This window comes from Peromyscus californicus, unplaced genomic scaffold (genome assembly GCF_007827085.1).
Source record: "Peromyscus californicus insignis strain IS unplaced genomic scaffold, ASM782708v3 Scaffold_9__1_contigs__length_137607984, whole genome shotgun sequence".
Lineage (NCBI taxonomy): Eukaryota > Metazoa > Chordata > Mammalia > Rodentia > Cricetidae > Peromyscus > Peromyscus californicus.
In genome coordinates, this window is record NW_026294617.1 from 87,969,437 (window position 1) to 87,996,954 (window position 27,518).

General features: G+C 37.8%; 1 protein-coding gene across 9 annotated transcripts in view; it reads right to left on the reverse strand.

Moving 5' to 3' along the window:
- Positions 1-27,518, reverse strand: part of Ntng1 (netrin G1) — a 347,205-nt gene that overhangs the window by 37,506 nt on the left and 282,181 nt on the right. For 2 of the 9 annotated variants that reach the window (XM_052730080.1, XM_052730083.1), the window contains exons 6-7: positions 24,702-24,767; positions 22,054-22,113 (exon numbers count right to left, since the gene is read on the reverse strand). The exons of 1 other annotated variant lie outside the window; for it this stretch is intronic. In XM_052730080.1, coding sequence (XP_052586040.1) covers positions 22,054-22,113; positions 24,702-24,767 — 126 coding nt within the window. Of the gene's footprint in view, positions 1-10,404; positions 10,540-15,215; positions 15,384-22,053; positions 22,114-24,701; positions 24,768-27,518 lie in introns of all 9 variants that reach the window. 6 more of the 9 variants (XM_052730078.1, XM_052730077.1, XM_052730079.1 and 3 more) reach the window with 6 other exon arrangements.

Here is a 27,518-nt window from a genome sequence, read left to right on the forward strand (position 1 = left end):
TGAATAGCATTTATTTGGGGCATCATCACCTCCCAAATGTGAGAGTTGTTGGGATGTATGCTGACACCAGGGTTAGTGGTTGTGACACAGATGTATGACCCATAGAGTTTACCATGGGGATTATTTAGGTCTTTAGAGCAAAATTTTGCGGATCCATGGAAGAACTCATCAAAGGTTCTCTCTCAATCTGTGAAGTAAAAATGACAAAACCTTATAAAAAGCCAAAATAAACATAACCACCAACAGTTATTAGTAGCTGCTGTGCTGCTTAAGTGTTTCTGCTGAGAAACGACCCCTTTAATTCTCAGTTTTGCTATCTACAAAATGAGGAAAACACTTACCTCCCTTGTAGAAGGGGATAATGTATAAGTGCTCCCTATACACAGAAATGGCTTTATACAATTTTATTATCTTAAAATAATCACTGTTCTTATCAGAACTTGATGTGTGTACACACAGTGCAGACCCGTTGTGAGATTTCATGATCACGCAATTTCAGACCTAGAAGGTGCTTTGACTAGTTAAGCCTTTGTGAGAGTGTCATGGGTGGCTCTGAGAGAGGCGAGGGGCATAAGGGCATATTCTGTGGAGAAGTAGCAACAGTTACACCCAGAAACAAGAGTCTTGACTCCAGTGTTTAGCATGCAAGCAGGATGACTTCAGTTCAAATCTCCTGAGCCCACTTAGACCAGGCTGTCATCGCACAGGTCTCCAATCGCAGTACTCCCACCCCACTCCTACTGCAATGTGGGAGGCAGAGACAGGAAACCCTTCAGAAGCTCTTTAGGTAGCTAGACTGGCCTCTATGACCATAAACAAGGAGACCCTGTCTAAAATAAGGCTGAAGGCAAGGACTGGCACCTAAGGTGGCCCTTGGATCTCCGAACACATGCAACTCGTGAATGTGTGTGCTCTTCCCGCCTCTCTCTCCCTCCCTCTCCCTCTTTGTTCCCCTACTCCCTCCATGCCACACACACCACATCACACAGCTTTTTAAAAAGCCCCTGACTTCAGGTGTAAGCCTCATTTCAATGAATTGTATTGACTCTTGCAATCTGAGTAGCAAGAGCCCTTCTACCACCTATGGTCTCTAACAAACTTCAGTTCTGCACTTATGAGTGCTGAGGACTGACTCTACTTCAATGGCAATTTTCTTCTTCAGGTTTCAAGTTGGGTGACCATGTTGCTGTTGGGCCTATTTTTTTACACGTCTTTGACCTTATCTTTTAATATACAACTTTATAAGATTTTGGTACTTTCTGTTTCTCTCATCATTCACACACACACACACACACACACACACACACACACACACACACACACACATTCAAACATGCATTCACTAGTGTGTAAAAAACTGGACAAAGGTGAAACCCTATATTTGTTCGACCTAAAGTAAAGGCAATGCTACACTTTTCATTTTCACTTGGCCTTCTGATCACCTATCAGACAGGACCTGGCTGTTGTATTTCTTTCCAAGCAACTGAGCCTGTACTTGATGAGGAGTATTGGCAGCTCACAGAGCTTTTATTGTTAAACTTCGATAGTTTGGTGGTATAGAATGCTTATGTTTGGGCATCCTTTGCATTATTAATATTCTCTTCCAACAAAGATTGAAAACCAACATGATTTTCCAAATCAGTAGGCTAAGGTCTGCCCTGTAGATGAGAACTGAAGACGCTTTTTGATTTGAGAACAAGGTAGCAGAGGCACTGGCTAGTCGGGCTGTTTTGCAATACTGAAAATGCTTGAAATTGCTCTCTATCTGTATTTGTCACATGTGGAGCTTTCATAATTCAAGAATTGCAGGTTTTGAATCCATTTAGTATAGAATCCTATACTGAGTACATTCTGAACCACTTGCTCCCACTAAGCTGGCCATGTCAGTATTTGCCTTTTATGGCTCCTCTGAATGGAGCCATTAGTATGTAGAGGGATCCAACACTTTCCCCAGCATAATTCTGGACACCATAGCCCCATCACTCAGGGCTTGCACCGGGTCTCTGATATGGTCGAGGTAGGTGGGCTATGTCTAACAACTCCAAATCAAAAGGAAGTATCAGGGAAACAAGAACTGCAACTGGAAAGCAACAGCTCTTAGCAGGACTGCTGAATCAGGAGAAATTTCCCAACTGGGGGCAGCCCTGAACTTTCTCTTCTAGCTGATAAAATGAACCTTGGTCCCTGGGAGGATGATCCAGCATATTTGTAATGCTTAGACATTGCCACTTTCTATCTCTGTTTTCCTAACATTTTCTCTCTTCAGTGACCTCTGAGAGGCTCTGAATGGCTGTTTAAAGAGCACTGTTCTCCACCCAGAGAAGTTGGACAGCAGGAGTACCAAGAGTTCTCTCAGAGTATTTTCCGTTCATCATTCTTATGTATGTGGGGCTCAGCTAGGGAAAGGATGCTGGTGTTCAAGTTAGTGGGAAGGAAATTAAAAGTTTAGATCCAATGAGCCACACACTTTATTGGCAAAATGAAACTTTTGGTAATAACGATGAAAGAGTTAAATCAGTAGAATTTCGTGTCTAGGACCGTGAGTGAGTCTCTGAGTCTCTCAAGCATGACAGACACCTTCTCATTTAGGTGACATGCTGCCTGTCAACAGATTCAATGCGCGAGGTCATCTGGTGAAATGTGAACTGGACATTTTAATGTAACACAGCAAATAGAAAGAGGCATCAACTAGAGGCAATTGAAAAATTACAAGTCAGGTTCAAGGTATTTGTCTTGGGAGGTATAATCTTCATCTCACAGAAGCAACTGGAAACATCGTCTTAATATCTCTGTGATCACAAGTTGTCAGGCCTACAGAAGTTAGTTTCCATGAAATAAAAAAGAATGAAAGAAAAAGAAGAAAACCTCTTGAATTATAATAGCAGATTTGTGATCAGAAAGCTATCAGAAAATAATAAAGGGAGTAAATTCTTAGTTACTGACTTTCCAAGGATTAAAAATAATTTATGATGTTTCTGTTTGTCTTTATTTTTCATTTTTGTTTTTGAGAAAGAGAGTGAAAACTTGAAGTTGGGCATGTAGGGAGATATGGAAGATCTGGGAAGAGTTTGGGGGGAGGGAAAGTAATAAGATCAAAATATATTGTGTGAAAAAATTAACAGAAAACAGCATGAGTCATGTGAGAGAAAAATCTGGGGAACATAAGTGAGGAATGATTAGAGTGTGGAAGACGATGGAGTGGCCCAACATGGTGCCTAGAGAAAACCAGACCGATATTCTTGGCATACCTGCCCTCTGCCCCCACGGACTTCGTCTGAAATCAAAGCTGGAAAATTTGAGGCATCATCACTAGAATCTCTATTGACATAAGACTGTCCAGAACCATCACTAGAAAGGGCACATTCATCATTTGTCTTAACTTTCCCTCAGACCAGGGAATCTGTCATTTCTCAGTGTACCTCTCTGTCTTCTCAGGCAGCTAGAGATAAGTGCTGTTGGGAAATGCTACGTTGAACAGTCTCTTTAATTTTACCTACATTCCTTGTCCTGTTCCCATTAACCAGCTGGTCTACTTGATTTATCACGGCCTCAAGCTGTGGTTTGAATGTGAAATGTTCCACATAGGCTTATGCATTTGAATACTAACAGCTGGTGGCACTGTTTGGGAAGGTTATGGAACCTTTAGGAGGTAGAGCCTAACTGGAGAGAAGTGACTCATTGGTGTGAGTCTTGAAGTTCTATAGCTCGATCACACTTCCTGTTGGCTCTCTGCTTGCTGAATGCAGATGTAGTGGGACTGGCTGGCTTCCTGTCCCCGCTGCTTGTCTCCCCTATGATGAGGAAATGCTTCCCCTTGGACTATAAACCCGAATAAACCTTTCTTTGCTTAGATTGCTTCTTGTCCTGTATTTTGTCATAGCAGTGAGAAAAGTTATAAATACTGGCTGACACCTGTAATCTGCCAAATTATATGTTTACTCATACGCTTCAACTCTTCACGTGAAAAACATCAAGGGATCAGCTCTCCTGCATCCCGACCTTGCTGTGCTTGGAGTGTTATAAAGACTAGATTTTCGGAGTATGCTTTAGTGGGATCATGACCTTTGGCCTTTGTTCAGCTAAAGTTGTGTTGTCCCCTTTGGCATACATAATATTCTAGGGTAAATCCCGACATTTCTGGGACCTCGGCATCTCTGCCACCTAAATGATTGTTCAAACAGTTCCCTAACATCTGGGTTTTTACAGTTTATTTTCTAGCTTAAGTGTGCACCAGAGTGTCAACATATAGTAAGGACTAAATGAACACTCACTGGAAACATGTGATTGAGTAAGACGCTTGATTATGAAGCTTCCTTTTTCCATACATGCATATTTTAAAAGGGCTTATCAATTTTGTCAAAAATATTATGAACTTTTTTCACTATTGTGGACATCAGTTCAAGAGATTTTAGAAGCCTTCAGTCCTTTGTGTGACTCTGGCATCTCCATACTCTCATCTCCTAACCTTGTATGTTACTCTCAGTTTTGACTCAGTGAACTAACTGAACTTCAACCACATTGAAATCCAGTTTGCCTGTAGGGATAGGATTCCTGTAGGTCAGAAGTTCCTTTTTAGGTGCATTGGATCCAACATGGCTGCCAGTAGTCCAGACATCCCTTTGCTTCCTTATAATTTGAATGATAAATGACATATTCCCCAGTGTCTTGATAATTGACAGTTGTCAGGGTGACAACTGGAAAGAACCAGTCAAGAAGCAGAAGAGAGGCAATATCTGAATTCCTAGAAAACCTTGGCCCATTCTCTGAAAAGGCGTGCATATCCCTTCCTTTTGTTGACCTTTTCCTCCCTCATTTTGCTCTATTTGGATAACCTGACAGACCCACAATGTCAGGAAGTTGATTTGTATGTTTGTCTCTTACTTTTGCTATTCTTGGCCATGAAAAAGAATCCTTCATGGCGTTTACCACTTAATTGGCTTTATCCTGATACCAGCTCTGCAGTTCTGGATGGAGGGCTCAGCTTAAGGACAAACCAATCAAACAAAACCAACCAAACAAACAAAACTAACCAACCAACTACCCAATCAACTAACCAACCAAATAAACAAAGAACTCGCAGCAGGGACATGGTAATCTTTATAATGCTAGTACTTGGACAATGAGGCAGAAGGATTATTCTGAATTTCAGACCAGTCTGAGCTACATGCTTATGTCTAGGTTAGCCTGGGCTACAATATAAGATCCTTATCTCAAAATAAACATAGCAAAATAAAATAAAGAAAGAAAGAAAACCACAAAACAATAGCAACAGAACCCACATAACTTCTTTCACTTTTTTGGTGAAAACTTTGCATCGATATATGTCAACAATTTCAGCAGAATACTTTTTTTTTAAATCAGATAGCTTGACATTTTAACTCACGTGTATTGGAAAGTAAAAGAACATTTAAAAGTTCTAAATTTACATAAGACAGTACATACTCTTAAATGCTTAAATGATCTTTCATTGATAATACACTCTCACTTTCACAATGCCTTTTCCATACAGTCTTTTGTTTTGATTAAAGAACATCTCAATATCTGGTCTTTCTAATTTATACTCCAAGTCTACATATTTTTGTGATATACCTCTTCTTTCTAATCCAAGTATTTCCTTGAAGTAGGCCTTATCCTTGTGTATCCCTCTTCCAAGCAAAAGCTGGATTCCATCTCCAAGATACCCTCTTATTCAGTATTTGCATTGAAAGCTAATGGTCCTGATGGTTATTATATCAGGACCTATAAAATGGGTCTCCCTCAATTGCCCATACCTTCCCAGAACCTATTTTCTTACATGGCATGTGATTTCACATAACATAAGCTATGTAAAAATGAGTATTGGTAACATACATAAACAATGTGCGGTTTTTACGAATCTTGTATGTGTCCTCCTGGAACGTGACATATCTCTTACTAGAGTTACTCATTCTAATGTGGAGATTTACATTCTGCTTAGCTGAAACACATTGCAAACTTATACCCAGTTTTTTTAGTGCTGGGACTGAATTAACCCTTCATATGTTACAGGAAGCATTATTCTGCTGCCTCTTTTCAGCTTTATTTTCTGTGACTTAGCTGAGACTTTTGGTTTTAAAACATTGTTATTTAAAGTTGTTTCTTTATTCTCAAACTCCTTTCCTTCCTTTCTTTCTTTCTTCCTTCCTTCCTTCCTTCCTTCCTTCCTTCCTTCCTTCCTTCCTTTTTCTTTTCTTTTGGACAACTTTCACACTAAACTAATCTTTATCCTACCAAACCCCAAATGTCTTCTTTTCTCCTCTTCCACTCTGTTTTTTTTTTTTTTTTTTTTTTGAGTAATGAGTTTATGTAGCCAAGAATATCTTTGAACTCTCTATGAACCTTGGATGACATTGAATTTTTTTTCCTCCTGCATCTACTTCCCAAGTGCTGGGATCACAGGTGTGTGCCACCATACTTGGCTGAAATCTTCCTGTTTATATTTTGGTTTTGGATTATTTGTTTCACTCTCTAAAGGCAATTCAGGATTGTGATTTCCAAATTGTTCATATTTTTCCAACAGAGAATACATACAAACTGTGCAGCACAGAAATGATGGACAGTTCTTTGACAGAAAGTTTATAGGTGAAACTGGAGTTCACAGATGACACACATAGACTTTTAGAATAAGTTTTGCTTCAGTCTCTTGTATCAGCCCTAAATCTAACTAAGGTGCTTTTAGAAGTCCCTACACCATCATTTTAGTCCATTAGTAGTGGCCAGTCTGGCTGTAAGATGTACACTGTACTTTTGAATATGAAGTTTTATCTCGTTCTTTTTGATCAACATGTGATGGGAACTAAACAATAACGATTTAATTCCTGTTGTGTATCATGAGGGCCACAGTCATCATTTCCCTTGAATTATCACAATTGCCTTGCATGTGTGGTCTGATTAATAACCTTGCTGTTACAGGCAGATCCAGGCTTAAGAAATCTAAGTGGTTTCTTGGGAATTCAAAGCAGTCTGTAAGATTCAAGAAATCACCCAAGGAGTCCATTTTGCTTCATTCACAGGATATAAGTGACATTGTCACGATTTCATTCCTTTCTTGTTTTTTCATGGTTATTTCTGTTTTAAAGTTCAATCCCTTTAGGACTTCAGCTCCATGTGGAACCTTCTACAAGATTTCTGGGTGTTAAGAGAACTACAGCCATGTACCTGAGCCTCTCAAACTCTAGCATCTATAGCATTTATGCTCAGCTCGTCACTGAGACAAGTTTCATGGACAGCCCTCCCTACTCTATTTCCTTCTTGGTTTTGTTTTCTTGTTGTCAGGTTAATTTCTCTTCTAGTAATACTGTTTCAAATACTGGGTTTGGTAAAAAGCTTTCAACGTAGGTTAAAAAAAATCCAAAAAGCAAAAACTTGTGTGTTCAAAGGTAAATTTGAAATATATTAAATATATATGTCAAATCTAGTCTTGAGATATTCCAATCCTTCCTTTAACGAAGTGCAAGAACAATGTTTCCAAAAAGAAATCTCACCCTTACAAGCCTTTCGTTAAAAGCATGTGTTGAGTCCCCTACCTCTCCTATATGATACTTTCAGTTCTTTTCCACGATGACATGAAACTTCTTGACTAGAATTTAAGAAATCACATAATCTACTTTCTATTTTTCTTTTCTTTCTTTAAAAATATTTTCTGTCATACACAGACAACACACACACACACACACACACACACACGAAAGAGAGAGAGAGAGAGAGAGAGAGAGAGAGAGAGAGAGAGAGAGAGAGAGAGAGAGAGAGAGAAAACAGGCATACTAGGAGGATACACACACACACACACACACACACACACACACACATACACACACACACACTTGCCAAGTTACATGAAGACTGTTTGATATTTCTCAGACAGTACATTGGCTCATGCAGTTCTGTTCACTTGCTACTATGGAAAGCACCTGTTAGTTAGTTCTTCAGTAGTTAACTCATGGGTCTCTTATTTCAGGGGCCTCATTCCCCTTTCGGCATCAGTAATAAGTTTCCATGTGCACATCTCCTTTAGTTCTGATTTCATTCTATCATAATTGTTACTCAGCACAATGACCTATGTCATGGCAGCTATCTATTTACATCCTTGAAGCTTCTACGTTAACCCAATGCCCATACTTCAGGGGGTACTCAATACCTACTCAAAAATTTTCATAGCCAGTGATGCACATAAAAGCATTAGAGTTGATGGGAGCTGAGGCACAGAGAGTTTTGTTAACTGTATATCAGAGACTCAAATCCAGCCTTCTGTTTCCAGAAGGAACTCTCAGGTGACAGGACTTCTTACAGTACTTCTTACGGTACTCCAATCACTAGTGAAGAGTAGCTGAATGAGGGGTTCTATGGCTTTATGATAATATTAATTTGTATCTCATCCAAGTCTTACCCTTACTACATTCCAGGACCTATTCTTCTTCTTCTTTTTTTTTGGCTCATCAGACTTTACATTAGGCACCAGGCATAGTGGCACATGTTTCTAATACCTGCATTCAGGATGCTGAGGCAGGAACATGATGAGTTCAAGACCAGTCCGGGCTACATAGTGAGGCCCTGTCCCAAACAAACATAAACAAATATTTTCCATTATACTTCCTCTCTGAGGAGTTTATCTCAACTACGGTCACTCTGCTCTTTTTATGTTGAATCTTGGTACTTGTTTCTACCTTAGCACCTGTCTCTCCTTTCTTGCTTTTGACTGATGGTCAGCTCTGAGACTCATGTTCATCTGCTTTAGGACTGATGGCCTGTCTTCTGAGTCCCGCTTCCTCATGTGGTATTTAGGAACCACTCTTAAGGATAAGTGCTTTCTGGAAAATTACAGGAGATGAGACTTTTAATCCTTAGCCTTATCTTGAGCTGCTGTGAAAGTATGTTGCTTGACTTGTGCCTATTTGAGTGCCTTTCAGTGTTCCTCTCATTGCCCAGCTCTTGATACCCATTCTAACACTGACCTACGCAATGACGAATGTCTCTGCTTATTGCCACAGTCCCTCTTCTCATAGCATCTCATTTTATGTTACTTACAAATATAGATGCCAGAAACCTAGAAGCTACATGAGTGGCAGATAGAAAATTAGATTATTTTCTGAACACAGTTCTAGTAATATCTGATGCTAGTAATTATTGTGATAGTATTTATCATCTTTAATTTTATATAGAAAATAAAATGATTATATTGTAGAAATAACATAACAATTTCTCATAGAAATTGTCTCTAGATAGTTCCTGCATGGTGCCATTTCATTCAAAAGAGAAATAAGCATACAGAATTATAGCTATGCTGTCTAAAAGCATAGACACAGGGCTGTTAAGTCTTGTCAGATAGGTAGTGTGGATTGAGATGTTTTGTAACTAAAGAATACCCAGCTGCTTCCAAAGACCATAAAAATTGGAGTATACCTCCTTAGTAATTTTGATATTAATTATATGTTCAAATGATAATATCCTTCACATTTAAGGTTAAATAAAAATCAGCTGCTGAAATCTCTTTTACATATTTCTTTATCATTTATTTTTTTGATGTGACAGCAATACAATTGAAATGACCTCTGTGGCTTGCTCTGTTTTTTTTTTTTTTTTATCAGTCATCTCTGCTTCAGAGGACATGGTTTGTGAGTATTTCATATTCGTAAGTTTATATACATGGAAAGGGAAGTGAATGCAGAATTATAAGGCAGAAAAAGTTACAATGAGGGCAGGAAGTGTCTGCTCTGATTTAAGCGTTTCGATTCCATGTACACACCCACATGTCACCAGGTTGATGGGCTCCTTAGAAGACATGCTAGTCTCCAGAGGGGTGAGCCTGAACCAAATGGCAACTGTCTAAGGCTCACTGTGTGGAACCTAACCCCAACGTCCTAAAATCAATATTGATTCCTGTCATTTCTTTTACTGTGGCACTTCAATATGCCTTCGATTTATTACCTTCAGGATCCAGGTTAAGATTCAGTGATGGGCATGATAGCAAGTGTGGTTATAAGTTATGTAGATACTGTTGGATTTATGAACTCTACAGTTCCAGGGTAGCCTTCAGTTCGGGAAATATATTAACCACATACACATCGCACTTCATTTTGTGGTGAGGATTTCCAAGCTGGGTTCCTTATTGTGCTACTTAATTTATGGTCTGACCAGGTATATGCATTGCCATACAATATTTCAATGTAAGTTGCACTAGTCAACAGAGGAGATGAAGGCAAGCTTCAGGGAAGCCAGCTGGACAGCTGACAGATCACTCTCCTGCACGCGGGCTGGGACACTAAGTAGCCTTTGGAGCTTGTCAGCTGGTTGGGTCTTTTTCTGCTCTGAGATGCTGCACACACCAGCCTAGACAAGCAGAATCAGCCATGCTGCAGCAGGCAGAGGGCAGCTCCCACAGTTACTTACGTTGACAGCCGTAGTGCCAGGAATTTCCCGGCAGACACTCATCACACTTAGGCCCTGTCGTTCCAGTTTTACACTCACAAAATCCTGAGCCATTACAACGATCATGGATTGAGCCCAAAGGGTTACAATAACACTCTGTAGAAACAAGACAACACACAGGCTGGAGACACTTCGCATGGCTTAGAGGTTATCAACACAGGAGCTTCACTTACTTAGATGCATTCACTTACTTAGCGGAAGATGTCCATTAATGAAAAGCTTTGGCAAATATGCCTATTTCAGGGCCATTTATTTACTTGCTCAGCCTTCCATGGCCTCGTTTTTATGATATGGGAGGAAAACATCTGAACTCTTCCAAGGAAATAAGACAACATGCTTTCACCAGTAACAGATCATAATGGAGATTCCATTTGTTAGGGCATTTTTTAGATGGTTTAATGAATGCCATGAGAAGCGTGTATATCAAGGATAAATCAATATTCCATCAGTGTAAAATCTCTTTTAAATTATTCAAATGGGTTTATCTGCTACACTCAATATCTGAGAATGGCTGAGCATCTTAAAGTGCAATATGGATGCACTTTACTCATTTAAAGGTAGTTTTGCTTTACGATTTGGGATGGTGCCTTAACTTATTTATGCATATCCTGCTTTGAGATGAGTCCTTAAACTTGGTATTTGCTGGGCATGATCACATAGCTTTTATGTACGGTAGATGAACAACCATGAAAGAAAAAATAAATTTCACACTCCCAAATAAATCTCCACAAAGATAAACTTTGAGATGTATATTTGTCATTGCAACTTTGTTGGCAGGTCAAGGTAACCTTTGCATAGTGAGAAGCCAATAGAATGTTTCCTGGAGTCCTCACACACTCTTAGACAGGATGTTTTCGTCTCTGAAGCTTTACTGGTGTGCAAAGCTTAAGCTGGAGCTGGGAGACCTGTTTTCCCCCAGCTGGAGGCACACAGGTGGTTTGGGGCAAGGGATTTCAGAGCTGCTGTTCTTTTCCTGTTCCCATGCTGTGAGATCTTGGCCGGGTTACTATCACTTTCTGTTTCTCAATTTTCTTTGTTTTAAAATAGAACCATTGTGAGGTTCTCTTGCTAAAAATTCAAATAAAATCATATAACCAAACAATCGACTGAATTATATTATTGGCAATGAGGATTCTGGGTTATCATTATAAAGAGACCTCAAACTTTGTCATTGAGACAAATGAAAATTTCTTCAAATATTGTGGAGTAAGTACCTTACAATTATGATTTATTTTGTGTTAAGTCAGGTTTTTGAGCTCTACATTCTCATGAAACAAACATTTACAAAAATTAATGGTGTGTGTGTGTGTGTGTGTGTATAAAACTAAAACAAAATTCCAAAACATTTCTTCTTTTCTTGGCTTGGTTGGTATTTAATAACCAGGCTTTAAAGTGGCATCTTCTATTCTAATGTGTGTCTAGGAGTAGTTTAAAATCTTTTTGTGGCTTCTTAATGTTTGTTTGTACATTTGTAGTCACTAAGCTTGTGCCTAGGTCATACTGGAATGTTTCTCACTTCATAAAGTGTATACATTGACGATGAGGTATCGATATTTTGTAAGTCAGTTAGTAGAGTTACATTTGGGCAGCATGAATTCACATGGTGTTTCAGTTAGTTCACATTGATCAATGAGATAGGTTTTAAACAAAATTTAAAAATACACTCCCAGCACCTAACCCATAGTATGTCCCATGTTTGTTATAAGAAAGATGGCAAATGCAATCTTAGTCATGAAAATAAATGGCAAGGAGAAATATGTAAGCTTCTCCCTCCTCCACCTTGCACACAAATAATTCAGTTTTTCAGACTTATGAAGCTCTATTCAATGGTAGATGGAGTAATGAGGATGGCCATGGAGATTATATTTTATTACATAAAATAATAAATAAAATGCAGGGCTGTCAGATTGCAAAACAGCATGAAATACTTTGCACAGCTAAATTAAAAGATTATACTACAATTTATTTATGGGCATTAAAATCATCTTGAATTTCCTTTGTTCTGTGTAAGGTACCTCTGATCCTGTGTTTGAAGGAACATTAAAAATAATGCATCATAACTTTGAGACATGTTTTGTGGCAACTGCTGAGCCTCGTGTTTCTTTCTGATGCAAAACTTGTTAGGGAAATTATTACCAGTGATTACTCAAGGTCAGAAACCATGCGTCCTCTAGCTTCCCATTTAATGCTCAGGTTTGTAGGAAGTAGAAGCAAGCAAAGATGCCATTTTCAGGTAATTGTTGCATCACCATGGGGAAATGCCACGTATCCCTGAAGACATGTCTGTGTTTGGAATTTGTGTAAAAATTGGGCAAATTCAATAGTAGCCACAATGCAGCGATCACTGTGGCGGCATGAACTAGCCAGCTGCACTGCATATTTGCTGTAGTTTCCAGTGACTTTAAAACATCTTCACAGACCCTAGGTGGATCAGAGATGTGAGCTATTCCCTCAAAGCTGGAATAGTGAATTTCATTGCCAATTGTTAAAGAATTTGCAAGGCATCTTTTGGAAAAGTTTTTTTTTTTTTTTAATTTAAAGATGATGTAGATGGAGGTCAAAGTGTCTGAGATTAGTACCCAATGAGTAAGAATGTGTTAAGCAAATATCCATTCTATTTCATTAGTTATTTCTTCTTTACTAATAGCATTAAAATTAGTACTCAATTGCTATAGTAGGGCCTCACAAATTAAATATTCAATCTTTCCATGTATGGTCTTTTCACTTTGCTTTATTTAAAGTATTTAAATGTGAAACACTTTAATTTCATGTATTTTATATTTTTAAAAAAATGGTTTATGGTTTATTCTAGTGTTACTATTAACTTTACCTTTTCCGTTCTTTCTCTATATTTATAGCATGATATTTATATATTCTCACAAGTGGAATTCAGCATAATATATTCTGTCTTCAAAATATAGGCAGCCTGTGCATCTTTTGGTTTTTATTAATGTCCTCCTTGTAATCCAATCGTAAGGAAGGCCTTAGACTTCTGTTCATAGTTAGCAGTGGAACGGCTGCTGTCATGCTTCAAGAAGCACACTAGAGGTAAAATCTAGGCATCTCCAGTTTTGCCGGCTGCGACAGAGTGGTTAGGAGGGAGTGTACAATCTATGGAGTCGGGTTGCTCTTTGCAAAGAGTGTGCAAGCTGGGTCAATCTATCTTATTTCTTTTTCAAGTATGAAAGAGGAAAAAAATCATTATTGTAATACTTACCCTACTGCTTTGTTAATAAGAATTAGTTTTTTTTTTTTAAAGTTGCAGGTCAGTGCATACTTTACCAAGTGTTTCCTGTCCTTTTGCTTACAAAGAAGCCAGGAGGTTTAAAGAACTTACCTAAGGCACACAGCTGGGGAATAGCAAGTTGGGACTTGAACCCAGCTCTCCAGCATCTAACTCCAGTGCTTTCTCCACTAATTCACAGATAATAAATAAGGAAGCACTTTGAAAAATGGAAAATACTGTAGACATAAAGAGTACTGTGCATACCTGGTCCAAATAGATTCACAAGAACCATACAGCTAATTAATCCTTGGCAAGAATTTCTGTGACTGTCACACCCCAGGCAGAAAACAGGGATCCTAGACACACAGTTGAGTTGAACAACTGCTTCTTTTTTCCTTTTTGATAAAAAGATCACTTGTCGATTTCCATCTTGTATGCTCTAATTTTCCAACTTACAAACTCTACTGAACTTAGTCTGGGGAAAACTTGGTCTTTAAGAATAGTGGCCTGTATACTTTCTGGTGTGGTAACAGACATCACACTTCAAGTATTTTGCATTTTTTAGAGGAAATTATAGCATGAAATTCCATTTACTGTTTTTCTATCAGACTTCTTCACTCCACTGTTTTGAGATAGGCTGGTCTCCATTCACTATGTAGCCAAGGCCTGCCTTAAACATCCTGATTTTTTATTTTTTATTTTTATTTTTGCATTCACTTGCCACTTGTATGGATTACAAGTGTGCCCATCATGCCTGCCTCCAGACTCCTTTCCTCAGAGTCAAGTCCCTCTGTAGAAGTTTTTCTGAAAGGAAGCAACACCTGGTCCTTTCCAGGTGAGAAGAATTAGTCATGGAAGAGGGATCTCCCACCCCAGGACCCTATTTTCTAGGGCTAATCTATTTTATAATCTAACAATTTATAACCTGAAGAAGTTTTGAGAAATTACTCTTCCTTTGGGGAGCAATAGAAAAATCTAGTAAATGGAATTTCATTACTGTAGATGGAAAAGGTAGGCAAACTTCTGCATTAGAACTTGCTAGTAGCTTTCAGTTCTTAATGGCAACATTTTTATTATCAATACTTGTAGATCATCAATTATGCGTGGGTCTTTATCCCAAAGTTTCATATCTAAAATAGTTACTTATCATTTTAAAGGTTGAATGTACAATTTGAGGCAATTAAATCAGGTCAAAATTTATCAGATTTTAAGATTTCATGCAAAAAATAAAAAGAAAAAAGGAAGAAAGAAAAAAGTAAAGAATGGAAAAAGAAAATCAGACTATTCTTCATCTCCTAAATATGATTTCTCATGACATCATCTTTAATGTAACAATATTAGGATTCAAATTCTAACCCCTCCCCCCACCAAATATGACTTTATCCAAATGCAAATGAATTTTCAGTTTACTTCAAGGATATTTGCTCCATTGATGATATTCATTCTGGCTCAGCTCTTTTGCAGATCACCAGCTTCTCCACCCTAACCAGATCCCCATAGAGCTCCAAAGGCACAGAACAAAAGCTGAAATCATAATGGAACTGACCTATGCACACATTCTCATCGTCCAGCTGTGCAGAAGCATTTCTGAAGTAGCCCAGCCTGCATAACTCACAGTGCTGCCCTCTAGTGTTGTGTTTACAGCTCACGCAAATGACTGTGTTTAGCAGATCGATATAACTGCACCGATTGGAGTGGCCGAAGCATTCACAGTCTTGCAAGGAAGAACAGAAATGTATACAGAATGTATACAGCAGCAGAGAAATAGCACGCTACATGCTTGAGTGAAATGAGGGATGGAGAAAGGATGGCAGAATGGTATTACATATATGGGAACCAACATAACACATGGTGACAACAGGTGGTTGTGACCAGCATGAAAGTAGTGGTTGTTTCAAGCAGGATAGAAAGGTCAGACAAACACCACTAAAGATTGCTAATTCTTGGCAGACACGATGAACAGAAGCATTTGCAGGTGTACACCTTTTAAAATTTGGGAAGGCTCAGTTTCAACTGATGCAAAAGTCTAATTTTGCATATGAAAAACTTTACTGACTTTGCATCATTTTTCCTTCCATCTTTGCAATCCTAAAAAGGGGGAGGGAAGCATATGAGCAGCAGGTGTGTGGATCTGCTGATTCCCATGGCTCTTCTGTCTCACTGCTTTCTTTTCTTTTCTTTCTTTCTTTTTCTTTCTCTCTCTCTTTCTTATTTTCTTCCTTCCTTTCTTTTGTTTAAGACTTAGGTGGGGCTTTATAGACATCATGGCAAGTTCATAAGGATTGAGGCAACAACATAATTCTTAATTTTGTTTTTTTCCAGTGCTAAGAGGAAATGCCTTTCTTGTCTCTTTCATGTCAAATACACATGATTGAGTGTTATAGAAAACACAAAATACAGGGAGATTATTCCTATGGAAAAACACTTAAAATTTCCTTCACTCAAGTTTCTTACTATGTCTAGTACCAAAGAGGAGTCAAAGACCGACTGTACCTCAAATTTATTTTCCCTTTTCTCTATAGAATGTCAGAGATGCCCATGAGGCTATAGGAGTGATTGCAGGATGAACTGTAGAGACATGAAGAGGATGGGAGCCGGTGGGGAGTGGAGAGTCGTTAGATTTTTCTCTCTTGCATCTCAACAAACACAAGAAATTACTTCAATCTAATTCAACCTTTAAAAAGAAATGGTAAAGACAATGCCTTCATTGGCATAAATAACTATTTAATAACTCATAAAATTGGGAGGGACAGTTCTGTGGGAATCAAAATATGGGGATTTGCCCAGCTGATATTTATAAGGAAAGTGAGCTATGATTTTGCAAATGGTGGTTGTCTATAAATACTCATTTCATTATTGTCTTATCTTTTATTTTACCCAATAAAGAAGCTGAATAAAGTTACTATTTGAACCCATTCATTCATTCTTTCATTCATTCAGTATTTTATTGAAACAGCCTCAGAACTCTTATAGGTGCTAATTTATTTTTTAATTTACATAAATCTTTTAAAGAAATATAACACTTTAATGATCAGAGTAAAAATGAATGTATAAATTAAGATAGAATAAGGAGAGGTGACATATACATATATATTCATATGCATACATCATTATATACTATATTTACTGTGCTTCCACTTATCAGGACAGTGTAGATTTGTTGATCTGAGATTTGCTTACTCCAATAGACATTGGAATCAAGGTCAAGATCCTGATGGAAAGAAATCCAGTTTGGCTAGAAGCAGAGGAGGACACAACATGGGAGGTGATGGAAAGTAGAAGAGAGTCATGACAATGTCAGTAACTCGTTGAATCTAGTTGCTTAAAAAAAGAAGCAAGAGCAAGGCAGGAATCTGGAAGCCATGTGGCTTCCTTTACTAGAGATTATTTATATAGATGTGTACAGAATAGGGCTCTGGATGAAAACAGGGAAGGACCAGGAGGAAGAAAAGGACCGAGAGAAAAAGGCTTTCAAGCTTTAGCCTGAGAATGAAAGGATAGAAGTCTATTGTGTAGGTAAGAAATGCCCCATCCGTTACAACACTATCAATAGCAGTCAAGTTACACATCTTGAAGTGAATTACTTTGGAAACAAGATACCCAACCCACAATACCTCATATATATGTGATGCCACTATTTGTGAGTTCTGTTTGAAAATCAAAATATTAATTTCATAGGAGAGTTGATAGTAGTTATTTAAGAAACCATAATCTGCTATACATGTACTATTATAAACATGTTTCCAAAGGTAAGTAGATATTAAAAATAAAAGATATTCTAGGAAGTAAACTAATGATAGCTTGATTTTTTAAAGACTTTTCTAGCCTGGTTCTGAGATCTTGATAAAGCTGCTTTCTCTGGCTATGATATATTTGAGAATATAAACTTAAAAGAGAATTTCAAAGTGACTTGGAAGACACTGGAATAATATATAAATAAAATACTTCATATACATATATCAATTATAACTGTATGTTAGTTCATTAAGTTATATAGAATTTGGGTCTTGTTAATTTTGGTGTGTGATATTTTAATTTATTTGTAAATATTTTTAAAATAAAGTTTATAAAATTATACAAAAAGAATAACTCATACATTATTATTATACTGTCCTATTATTTTTCAGGGATCTATGAATTTACCATCCTTTACTATCTTTTCCTACTCAAGCAGAGTCCATGAATAATCTCTAATGATACAATTTGAGTTGTACTGTTGTATTAAAAGTCCCAAGACATGATAATAACTATTTCTTAATTCCTTAGTTTTTCAAGTCACTGACCTACCACATCTTCTTATTTTTTTTCTTGTGAATCATAGAATATCTGGTAACTTCTTAGAATCTCACTTTCTTCTATAAAGTCTTTCTCCCACTCAATCTCCTGGGAAAACATTTTAATGATTAAATCAAATTTTCTACCTTACCATGCTGAAATGTTAGCAGCCATACATGGCTGGGAACATATTTCCCAACTGTTTTGAAATAAGTTTCATTGAAGTTTATACTCGTTAACTACAGTTGAGTCCTCTGGGTTACCACTCTATGTTGGATCTCCTCCTTCCACACCCATAGTTTTTGTGGTTATTTTATACATTGGCTTTTTGTCTTCACATTTTAAATGTCTCAGAGTTGAAGTCCTTGGAGCTTTATGGTCTTTAGAGGCGCCATTGGTATTTTTAAGAGTTAGAAATCTATCTATATGTAGATTTTAAAACCATCTATATGTAGAACACTCCAAAACACTATTTTCCATCCTGAACCGACTCCTTAGTAAGAGAGACTCCATTCAGATACACATGTTGCACTCAACAGCTTTCATCATCTCCACTAGGATACTTAACTAACATCTTAACTTGAAGATGTTTGAAATTGAGCTGTTGGGGTCCCTTCCTAACCTTGCTGCTCAGCAGATGTTTCCATCTTAAGAAGCAACAACTGCATCTTTCCAACTACATCCATGCTTAGGTTGAAATCCCAGGGTTGTCCTTGGTACTTCCTTTTTTTCCTTTCCCTACAACCAGTCGATGAATTGATCCACCTGGCTATGCTTTTATATTTGTGACAAAGTTGACCTCTTATCACCATCTCTGCCATCTCATCACCCATCTCAGATAACATCACCCTCATTATTGTCATCATCTCTAAGGTGCTCTTTCAGGCAGTGAGAATGACCCAATGAAAACTCATATTAGACCAGGCTACCCCACTTCTCACAGTCCTAATGGCTTCCTGTCTCATTCATAAAAGGAAGTTCCCTGATTCTCAAATTTACTGGCCCTTGACTTCCTTCCTCTTTCCACTTTGTTCCTCACTTGTTGCAGGACCCCTCCTCAGGGCTTTTAAAACACACCAAGCACATCTCAGTGACTGTATTGTCTATCGGCTAGGTTAGACAGATTCCTCTCCAGACAGCTCCTCAAACATTATTCAGTACTTATTTTCCCACCTGTGTCAAATCCCAGGTGAAAGAAAATTCTCTTAGCACTTTATCTGAAATAAGAGCCCCTCTATTTAGACACTCTCATCTTCCAATTTCTTAATCCTTTTTGATGTTTTTCTTAGCATTTATAACATCTGAAAATTGCATTTTAGAAAGGTCTTACTATACATTCAGCACAAACATGTGTATAGACCATGTCTGCTTTGTTCCCAGATATAACCACAGAATTTAAAGCATTGCCTGGCATATGCTAATCACTCAGTAATTCTATTGAATGAGAAAATAAATGAGTGAATGATGATCCCAAAGCACCCTCCCTTGGGAGACAGAGAAAACACAGAGGAAAGTTATCTTTAAATTTATTCTTCTACCATTCAAATCCCAAGAGAGTCTGACTATATCCTGCACATTAAGCAGTTTAGAAAAACAGCACCACACAATAAGATATAACTGAGTTTGTGATTATATTAGCTGAGTGAATACATCTATGTACAGACCAGTTTAGCAGAAAAAAAGCAGGTTTCTGCAAATTGTTGTGCCTTTATGTTTTTAAATTTCAAATCACGTTGTAATGTATAATATAACAGGCACGTGTTATTACTTCTGTAAACAGAGCTGAAGTTATTAAAGCACACATACATGACTACATGATGTGAGGGAGCAAGCACAGGCAACAAATTTATCAAGATTCTCCTGTACCAGGCACCTTATGTGAGGAGGTAAAGTGAAAGAGGTCCAGTCATGCATGAGTGTGATTGACACTCAGAGCCAAATACTTTGTTGAGTTGGTCCCGCCTTGCATTGTAGGAAAGTCAGAAGCATCCCTAGCCTTAGAAACAGTAGAAAACCCCAATGTGCAACAATCAAGTATGTCTTCCACCATGGACTAGTGATCTACTAGGAAGATATTTACATCTACAGTTATGTCTAGATCTATAATATACATGGTATATGTTCCATCATGCAATGTGCTTATGATAATGAGGTACTTATTTGTGGCCAGTTAGGACTAGGGCAGGCTAGAGATGCTTCAGAGAAGGAGAGAGCTCATAGTTGGTTTTCCATGGCAACTGAGGCCCACACCCCTCTGAAGTTTTCCACAAGGTTTCTTCTGACTGAAACTGGCTGTGGAAGACCTCAGCAGATAAGAATCACAGGAAAGCAAACAGTTGGAGACAAAGTCAACTGGAGAAAAATAATGTCAGGAAGAAGAGCAGATTGCATTTTCCTTCTATGTCTTCTTTTTCTTTATTATCTTCGTAATTATAATATTATATCACCCATGCGACTGTAACAATGACAACAAAATACACTCTAGGTGTATTTTTTTCAAACAAGGAAAGCCTATTCAAATCCAAAGCTGCTAAAAATTCATTTCAGTTATTCACATGGAAATGAATTGGGAAAGTCACTTTAGAAAAAAAGCAATGGAATAACAATTGTGGGAATTCTTTTCCCTTCATTGAACTAACAGTGTGACACTTCCTCTGAGATCTTTCCCAAGGTGGCAATAAAGAAACTCTAGAATTCTCTTCATTTTTCTTCACTCTACTCTGTCTTGCCTCCTTATATAGCTACTGAGCATCTTCTGCACATTTTTAATGATACATCTCTATTAGTTGGCTTCTTCATGCTTCTGGAATGTGTTTGCCACTAATTAGTGCTCTGACCTCAACAAACTAGAGGATACAGAGTTGAACTCATGTCAAGAGGCCTTTTGTATAATAAGTGTAAAAGTGAATAAAAGGGCATCAGTTCCCTCTGCCTCCTTTCTCCTTTATTTCTTTGGTTCCATTCCATAGATTTGCATATCATGGATGGGGAAGCTTTCTACCATACCTGTAATGACTGCTGTCTTATAAATCATGAGCCCAGATCAACTTCTGATATTCTGAACCTACAGCAGGTTGGTTCCTACTTATTTTCTCAAATTCTCAGTCTGGTTGGATTTCCCTCCAAAGAGCACCCTCAATATTCCCAATTCAAAGTACATCTTGAGGCATGAAGATAATAGTTTAAACACTATCATTTTCCCTTTCTCATCTGCTGACCAACTTTTTCCTTTTCCCTATTTGCTTCAAATATAAATTCAGCATTGACTGCAACTCTAAAAACAGTAGAAGAAAGCTCTCCTGGTATTTTACCAAGAAGATTAAACCAAGTTCAGATTTTGTCAAGAGATGTTTCATGGAAAATAAAATAAGAAACAAGGAAGAAGACATATGCCCAACAGCAAAGACTGGAAAACAAGACACACCTGTTACAGAGGACATTTAAAGGAAATTGGTGAAGAAATTAAAAAAGGATCTTCATGTTTCCTGAAAAATCTTCATTCTGTGAATGACAGATGCTAGCTGGAGTGGGCCATTCATGACTTACAGATGAGCTACTGCCCATTTTAATTTAAAGAAAGTGATGGGACTATTACTTTAGAACATGATCAATACTTAATCAAGATCAGATCTTCATGGATATTTTTTCACATTCATTAGAAACCATGTTTGGAATCATAAATTCTAAGGCATTTCTTTTGTCAAAAAGTGAAATGGGCACCATATAAAGAGTCTGCCCTTTTGGCTTCATAAAAAGCACCATTGAGACCCATTGCCAGTGGCTTTTCTTGTTTTCAACACAAAGGAGCATAAGTGTTATGCTCAAATTCCTGATCTGCCCGAGAACTAAACTGTTATAGTTCCTACTCATACATTAGTTTTTCAGAAAACAAAATTTGTAGCATCTTTAAGTGCAGTTGAATCTCTGAGTGAAGCCATTTTTCATAGATATAACATTCTCATTCCTCACTGATGCATTGGCTGGGATCAGTCAACATGCCTCACCGATAAGCTGATGGGTACACTTCACAGATATTCCAGATTCATACAGTGCAATGTTTCACAACACATAACACCATGAGATCACTGTATGAATCCAAGAATTCCTACCTCGCTTGTGGTTTGCAACTTGAACAGAAGAAACTGTTGACAAAGCTAATTTGGGAGCAACTGCATAGGTTTAAAAAAATGAACAGCAAATTAGAAACAGTGAAACGTTCAAACTGTAATTAATACCTTATTACCAACCCATTCTGTGGAGCCCTAAGTGAAGAGACTATTCATATATTTTCTTCCTGGGAATCTGTTGCAATTACAAGGAAGGCATCTATTTGTCTGAAAATGGTTCAACACTGTCGCTAGTAGCAAATTTTAGAAGCTTACTTTTTAGGGGGAAGGAGAAATAGCATTTAAATCAAGAGTCCAGTGAGCAAAGCTTATCCTCATCACAATATGGATGTTAGGATCCCTGAATGTCTGGCATCACAAGTAGCTGTTGTATTGTTGGGGTAATGAAAAATATCAATGCCTGAGTTTATCATGTCTCCCTGTCTCTCTACATATGAACCAGCTAAACCATTTGTTGTTGTTGAACTCTCTAGATGTCAGTTCAAAGTCAAGTGGTCAACTATTCAGCTGTATTTGATCTCAGAGGCACCTTGAACATGGATCCCTCTACAAATTGTGGGTTTTTCCCCCTCAGTGTGTACTGCATTTGTGCTGTGTACTTTGTTAATGACAGGGTTGTCTTCCTAAGGAAGCCTGCTGTTTCTTTTCCAATTATTCATGATGAGTTGCTTGGGTAAAGAACAAGAAACAGAATAGAGGCTGAGGGTCTTTGTAGATGTTGGCAAGAAAAATTATAGTTCCACAAAAGTGGCCTCTGCTAGACAGAGTGCCTTTCAAGTATTTCAAGTTTAAACTCTTAATCCAGCTGTGTTACGTTTTAAAGCAGATTCATTTGAGCTCCTTATCCAAATCCAAAAAGTACAATTGGCCTTCTCTAATGACAGTTCTGAAAGTTTTGGTTCCAAGACACCAAAAACATAGCAAAATGATCAAATGGGTCCATTTCAGGATTTAAACAAAGCATAGATCAAAACTCAGTGAGGAGAAGTACCAAGCCTTAGGTCCTTTCCTGCATATTTGTTGCACTTCTGAATTCAGTGGTAAATACTGTGTGCCATTTCAAAGATACTCTCAGGGAACATGTCAAGGAAAAAACCCACTACCCCCGCCCTTTCCTTAGAGAATTATATTAAGAGGGAGGAGCTTGATCTGTATTTCTTTTTCCACATCTGTACCCAGAAACTTGAAGAAATTCATTTAGAGCTGATGATTAAGGTAATTCTATTTGCTAGTAATATATGTATCTAGGGCAGTCTCAATTTCATCACTGATAGTGGACTGAAAATGCAGCCCTTCCAATTTGACTCCTCAACAAATTGCTAATATATTTTGTTTTGTTTAGTAGCTATTTCCTGGTTCCTCCTTTTGCTCATTTCCTCCTCCATCTGTATTCATTAGAGTTCAAAAGGAACATCCTGTCTATAACTAAGGAAGGCAGAAGTCAGTGATGAGTGTTTTATTTTTGGAGAAAGAAGGCAAAAGAACACTGCTTTCTATTTGAGATAAGCGCCTATTTATATACAAACGCATGCACATACAGGCGAGATGTCAGTGTGAATCTAACATTACCCTGCAACTTAAGGAGTTCATCATCCATTTGAAAAGTTCTATTTCTACATAATTCTACTGTCAGTTTCCTCTGTCCCATTTTCCTGCTTCCCCTTCTCTACTTCTCTCTCCCTCCCTCCCTTCTCTCCTTCCTTCCTTCCTTCCTTCCTTCCTTCCTTCCTTCCTTCTCTCCTTCCTTCTCTCCTTCCTTCCTTCCTTCCTTCCTTCCTTCCTTCCTTCTTTCCTTCCTTCCTTCCTTCCTTCCTTCCTTCCTTCCTTCCTTCCTTCCTTCCTTATGATGTCATTAGCCATAAAATAATTACTGTTCTTAGAACAGACAGAAGCCAGGTATGTTTTTTTTAAAAGCCAATAATAACAACAAAATGAATGTTCATTGGTAAAAGAGATGGAGGGATAATCCCAACAAGAAAATTTATTAGAATGTGTATGTATGCATCATCGTAGATATGTGAGAGAGGAGAGAGAAGAGAGGTAGAAAGACGGAGGGAGGTGAGAGAGGGGAGGGAGGGAGGGAGGGAGAAAGAGTGAGAGGAGAGAGAGAGAGAGAGAGAGAGAGAGAGAGAGAGAGAGAGAGAGAGAGAGAGAGAGAGAGAGAACACTAAAGTTTTCAAAGTCAATATAGAGCAATATGAAAAGAAAGCAGACCTGCTGGGAGATTCAGTGCTGCCTTAATCTATTTATCCTGACCCTCAAAACAATGGAAGCACCTGTGGGTTACTTAAGAAAAGCGAAAAGGGAAGGAAGGAGTTTGTGGTGCCCATTAACTTTTAAGATTTACACCCACGCTGTGATGACAACTAAACTCTAGGCTTTTCTTGGGAGCCTGTCAATATAAATTTGTTCAAGACTTACAAATTCTGTGCCATCTCCTCCCACCCACCCCACCTTTACTGCAACATTGGCTGGACAATCTTCATATTAGGAAAAAAAGATCCAAATTATGATTTGTTCAAAGACAAGGCATTCATGGTAATGCTCTATTTAGTGATAAGATGGTATGTAGGATTTTTTTTCCCCAAACATGGGATTTTTCTATCAGTAGGAATTTTAGACGCTCCTACCTTGTTTTGGGTTAGAAACCTCAAGGGAAGAAATATTCGGCCATATCCTATTAAACTTTGGAGGAGCTGCATGCATCAGGAAAAATCAGGGCATGTTATTTTCAACTACGATGTCATTTGGTCCAAACAAAACTATATCTCTATGGACAAAGACACGAACCACACACCTGTTTTTTAAACTTGGCTGTGATGCACTTAAACAAAACATGACTTCCACACCAAACAAGAGCAAGCAATTGACGACTCCCAAAACATTGAATGGACATTATTTATATAGCTACTTCTTTAACAAAGCTTTGCATTTACTTTGGAAATAAGTAGAATGTTCTTACACAAATAACCAAATAGGGACTTCAGCAATCCAAACTGATATGTAAAGTTGGAGCCTGAAGCTAGAAGATAACACTGAAGAAATCATTTCTCACTTGAAGTTTCCATTCTACTCAATTTATATTTACAGATATGAACTGGTTGCATTAGTCTTTCATGAGAGATTCTCTGTAGTATGTTTTATATTTTTGGTTGTGAGCCTAGCCTTTAACGGCTGAGCCATCTCTCCAGCCCTCTGTGGTATGTTTTAAGTGTGAGCCATTATCTCTGACAGGAAGTGGATCTATTTCCTGTTTTTATGCATGCAATTTCTCAGAGAAAGAAAGAAGAAATTGCTGATGGTTCTTGCTAAAGAACAGCGCAAGGGTCCTCCAGTCACATCTAAGCCTTGTGTGTATACCAATACAATATTTTCATGACGTTTTTGCCTTGAAATACATTTGTAAAGTACTTGTTATAAACCAAGGACATGGTTTTTGTTTGTTTGTTTGGTTGGTTTTTTTTGAGACAGGGTTTCTCTGTGTGGCTTTGGGCCTTTCCTGGAACTCACTCTGTAGGCCCAGGCTGGCCTTGAACTCACAAAGATCTGCCTGCCTCTGCCTCCTGAGTGCTGGGATTAAAGACGTGCACCACCACCGCCTGGCTATGACATGATTTTATTTAATAATATCAATTCCGTTTTAGGTCCAGAAGGGAAGGGAAGAAACCTTCCACATTTAAGACTTGATATTCTGAATCTGGTAGTTTTGTTAAGTAAAGAAGCTATTTCATGACTGAATCTCATTCATTAAAGCCAGCTCAGAAACACATCTGTGTATCATCCTTTGGGATCACCCAGTCCTCAGGGCAGCTGTGACTCTGTCCTGCCTCAGCACATTACTGAGGGTTATCCTGACTTCTAATTGGTAATGTGGACTGGAATGAGTTTTAATATTGCTAGTTAAAATTTCATAGATCTACTTTTTGTCTCCCTGATTAGATTGGATCTCTTCAAAGAAGGACAAAGCCTTTGAGAGACCTGCAGTAAGTATCTGATAATTGAGAAATTGAGATCAAGTGGCTGGGCTACTGTAAACAGGTATTATCAGATTGTTTCCTCCATCATTAGATTATAGCAAATATAATGTTCTAGCAAGACATAGAACTTTAATATTACTCTGAATAACTTGTTGGGAAAGCTGATCTCCCAGACCCATTGGTGCCACTGCCCCACTATCCTCCGCTTTCATGCATGTGGATGCCCAAGCAAAGAAAACCCTAATTAATATTACTACATCTATTAAAATCTATGACTAGAGAAAGAACGTATTTCTCTGCCATTGTATCTGGGCATTGTTAAATAACCAAATACGTGGTAACATGTATGCCACATACATGGGTGATCCATCGGATATTGATTTTCATGTCACCATTTTGACATTGGGTAGGTATTGAATTAGTAGAATAAGTTTAACGGCTTTTGATGATCAGCTTTGGGAAGTTGTACCTTTACATTTTGAGAGAATTAGGCCAAATTTTTTTTAAATACTTCAATTAACTAGCTTGATTTTTAGTTAGTCATATTATTAGCACCAGATTTAGTTATAAGTTTAGTGAGAGGCAAATAAAGGCCATCGGTGGGGAAACTATTGATAACTGTAATGGTTAGTATTTAATGGCTTTGTCTTGATGAAATAAACACAACCATCTAGTTTGTTATTCTGTCAAAAAACTTTTATTAAGAATTTTAAGCATTTTTTTCAGACATGATAGTGCATGCCTATAATCTGAGCACCTGGGAAATAAAGACAGGGAAGTTTTCATGAGTTACATCCGAGCCTAGGCCACCCAGTCAATCCTAGGCCAGCTGCGAGCTATGAAGTGGAAGTCGGTCTTAAGGAATGAAAGAAACTTAAGCAACTTTCTAAGTTTATAAATAAGTTTTAGCAATTAATTTCATGAATTAAATTTTACTCCCTATTCAAATATATTAAACATCTACTATGTTTTAGGTTAGGTCTTTCCTTAGTTTTTGTGATTTTTTTTCTGGGAATTTGAGGTTGCAGTTTATTGGTCTTTCTTGAACATAACAAAAATGGTGTAGATCATTTATCTGACCTGCATGGGATTCTCAAGGTGGACATAGTTATTATCTGTTGTCTACATATATTTCTGCATAGAGTATCATTTACCTCCGTATTGTGTCACTAAGATAGTTTCCTGGGCAAGGGAAACAATTGTTGTTGCCTGATAATGTAATTAGAGAATTTTTCCTAATAGATGTTGTTATGTAAGGTTGCTAACCTTCCTGAATGATGAACAAGTCCTTATCCAATCTTCCAATGGGGCAAATAGTATATGCTTTTTTTTTTTTTAAGGAGTAAAAACATCCCAAGAAATCAGTATTAATATATGTGACTTCCAAACTTTAATATCTGGTTACTGTCTATTCATATATGCTTAGATATTTGGCCAAACATGAGATTTTTTAGAAAACTTGATATCTCA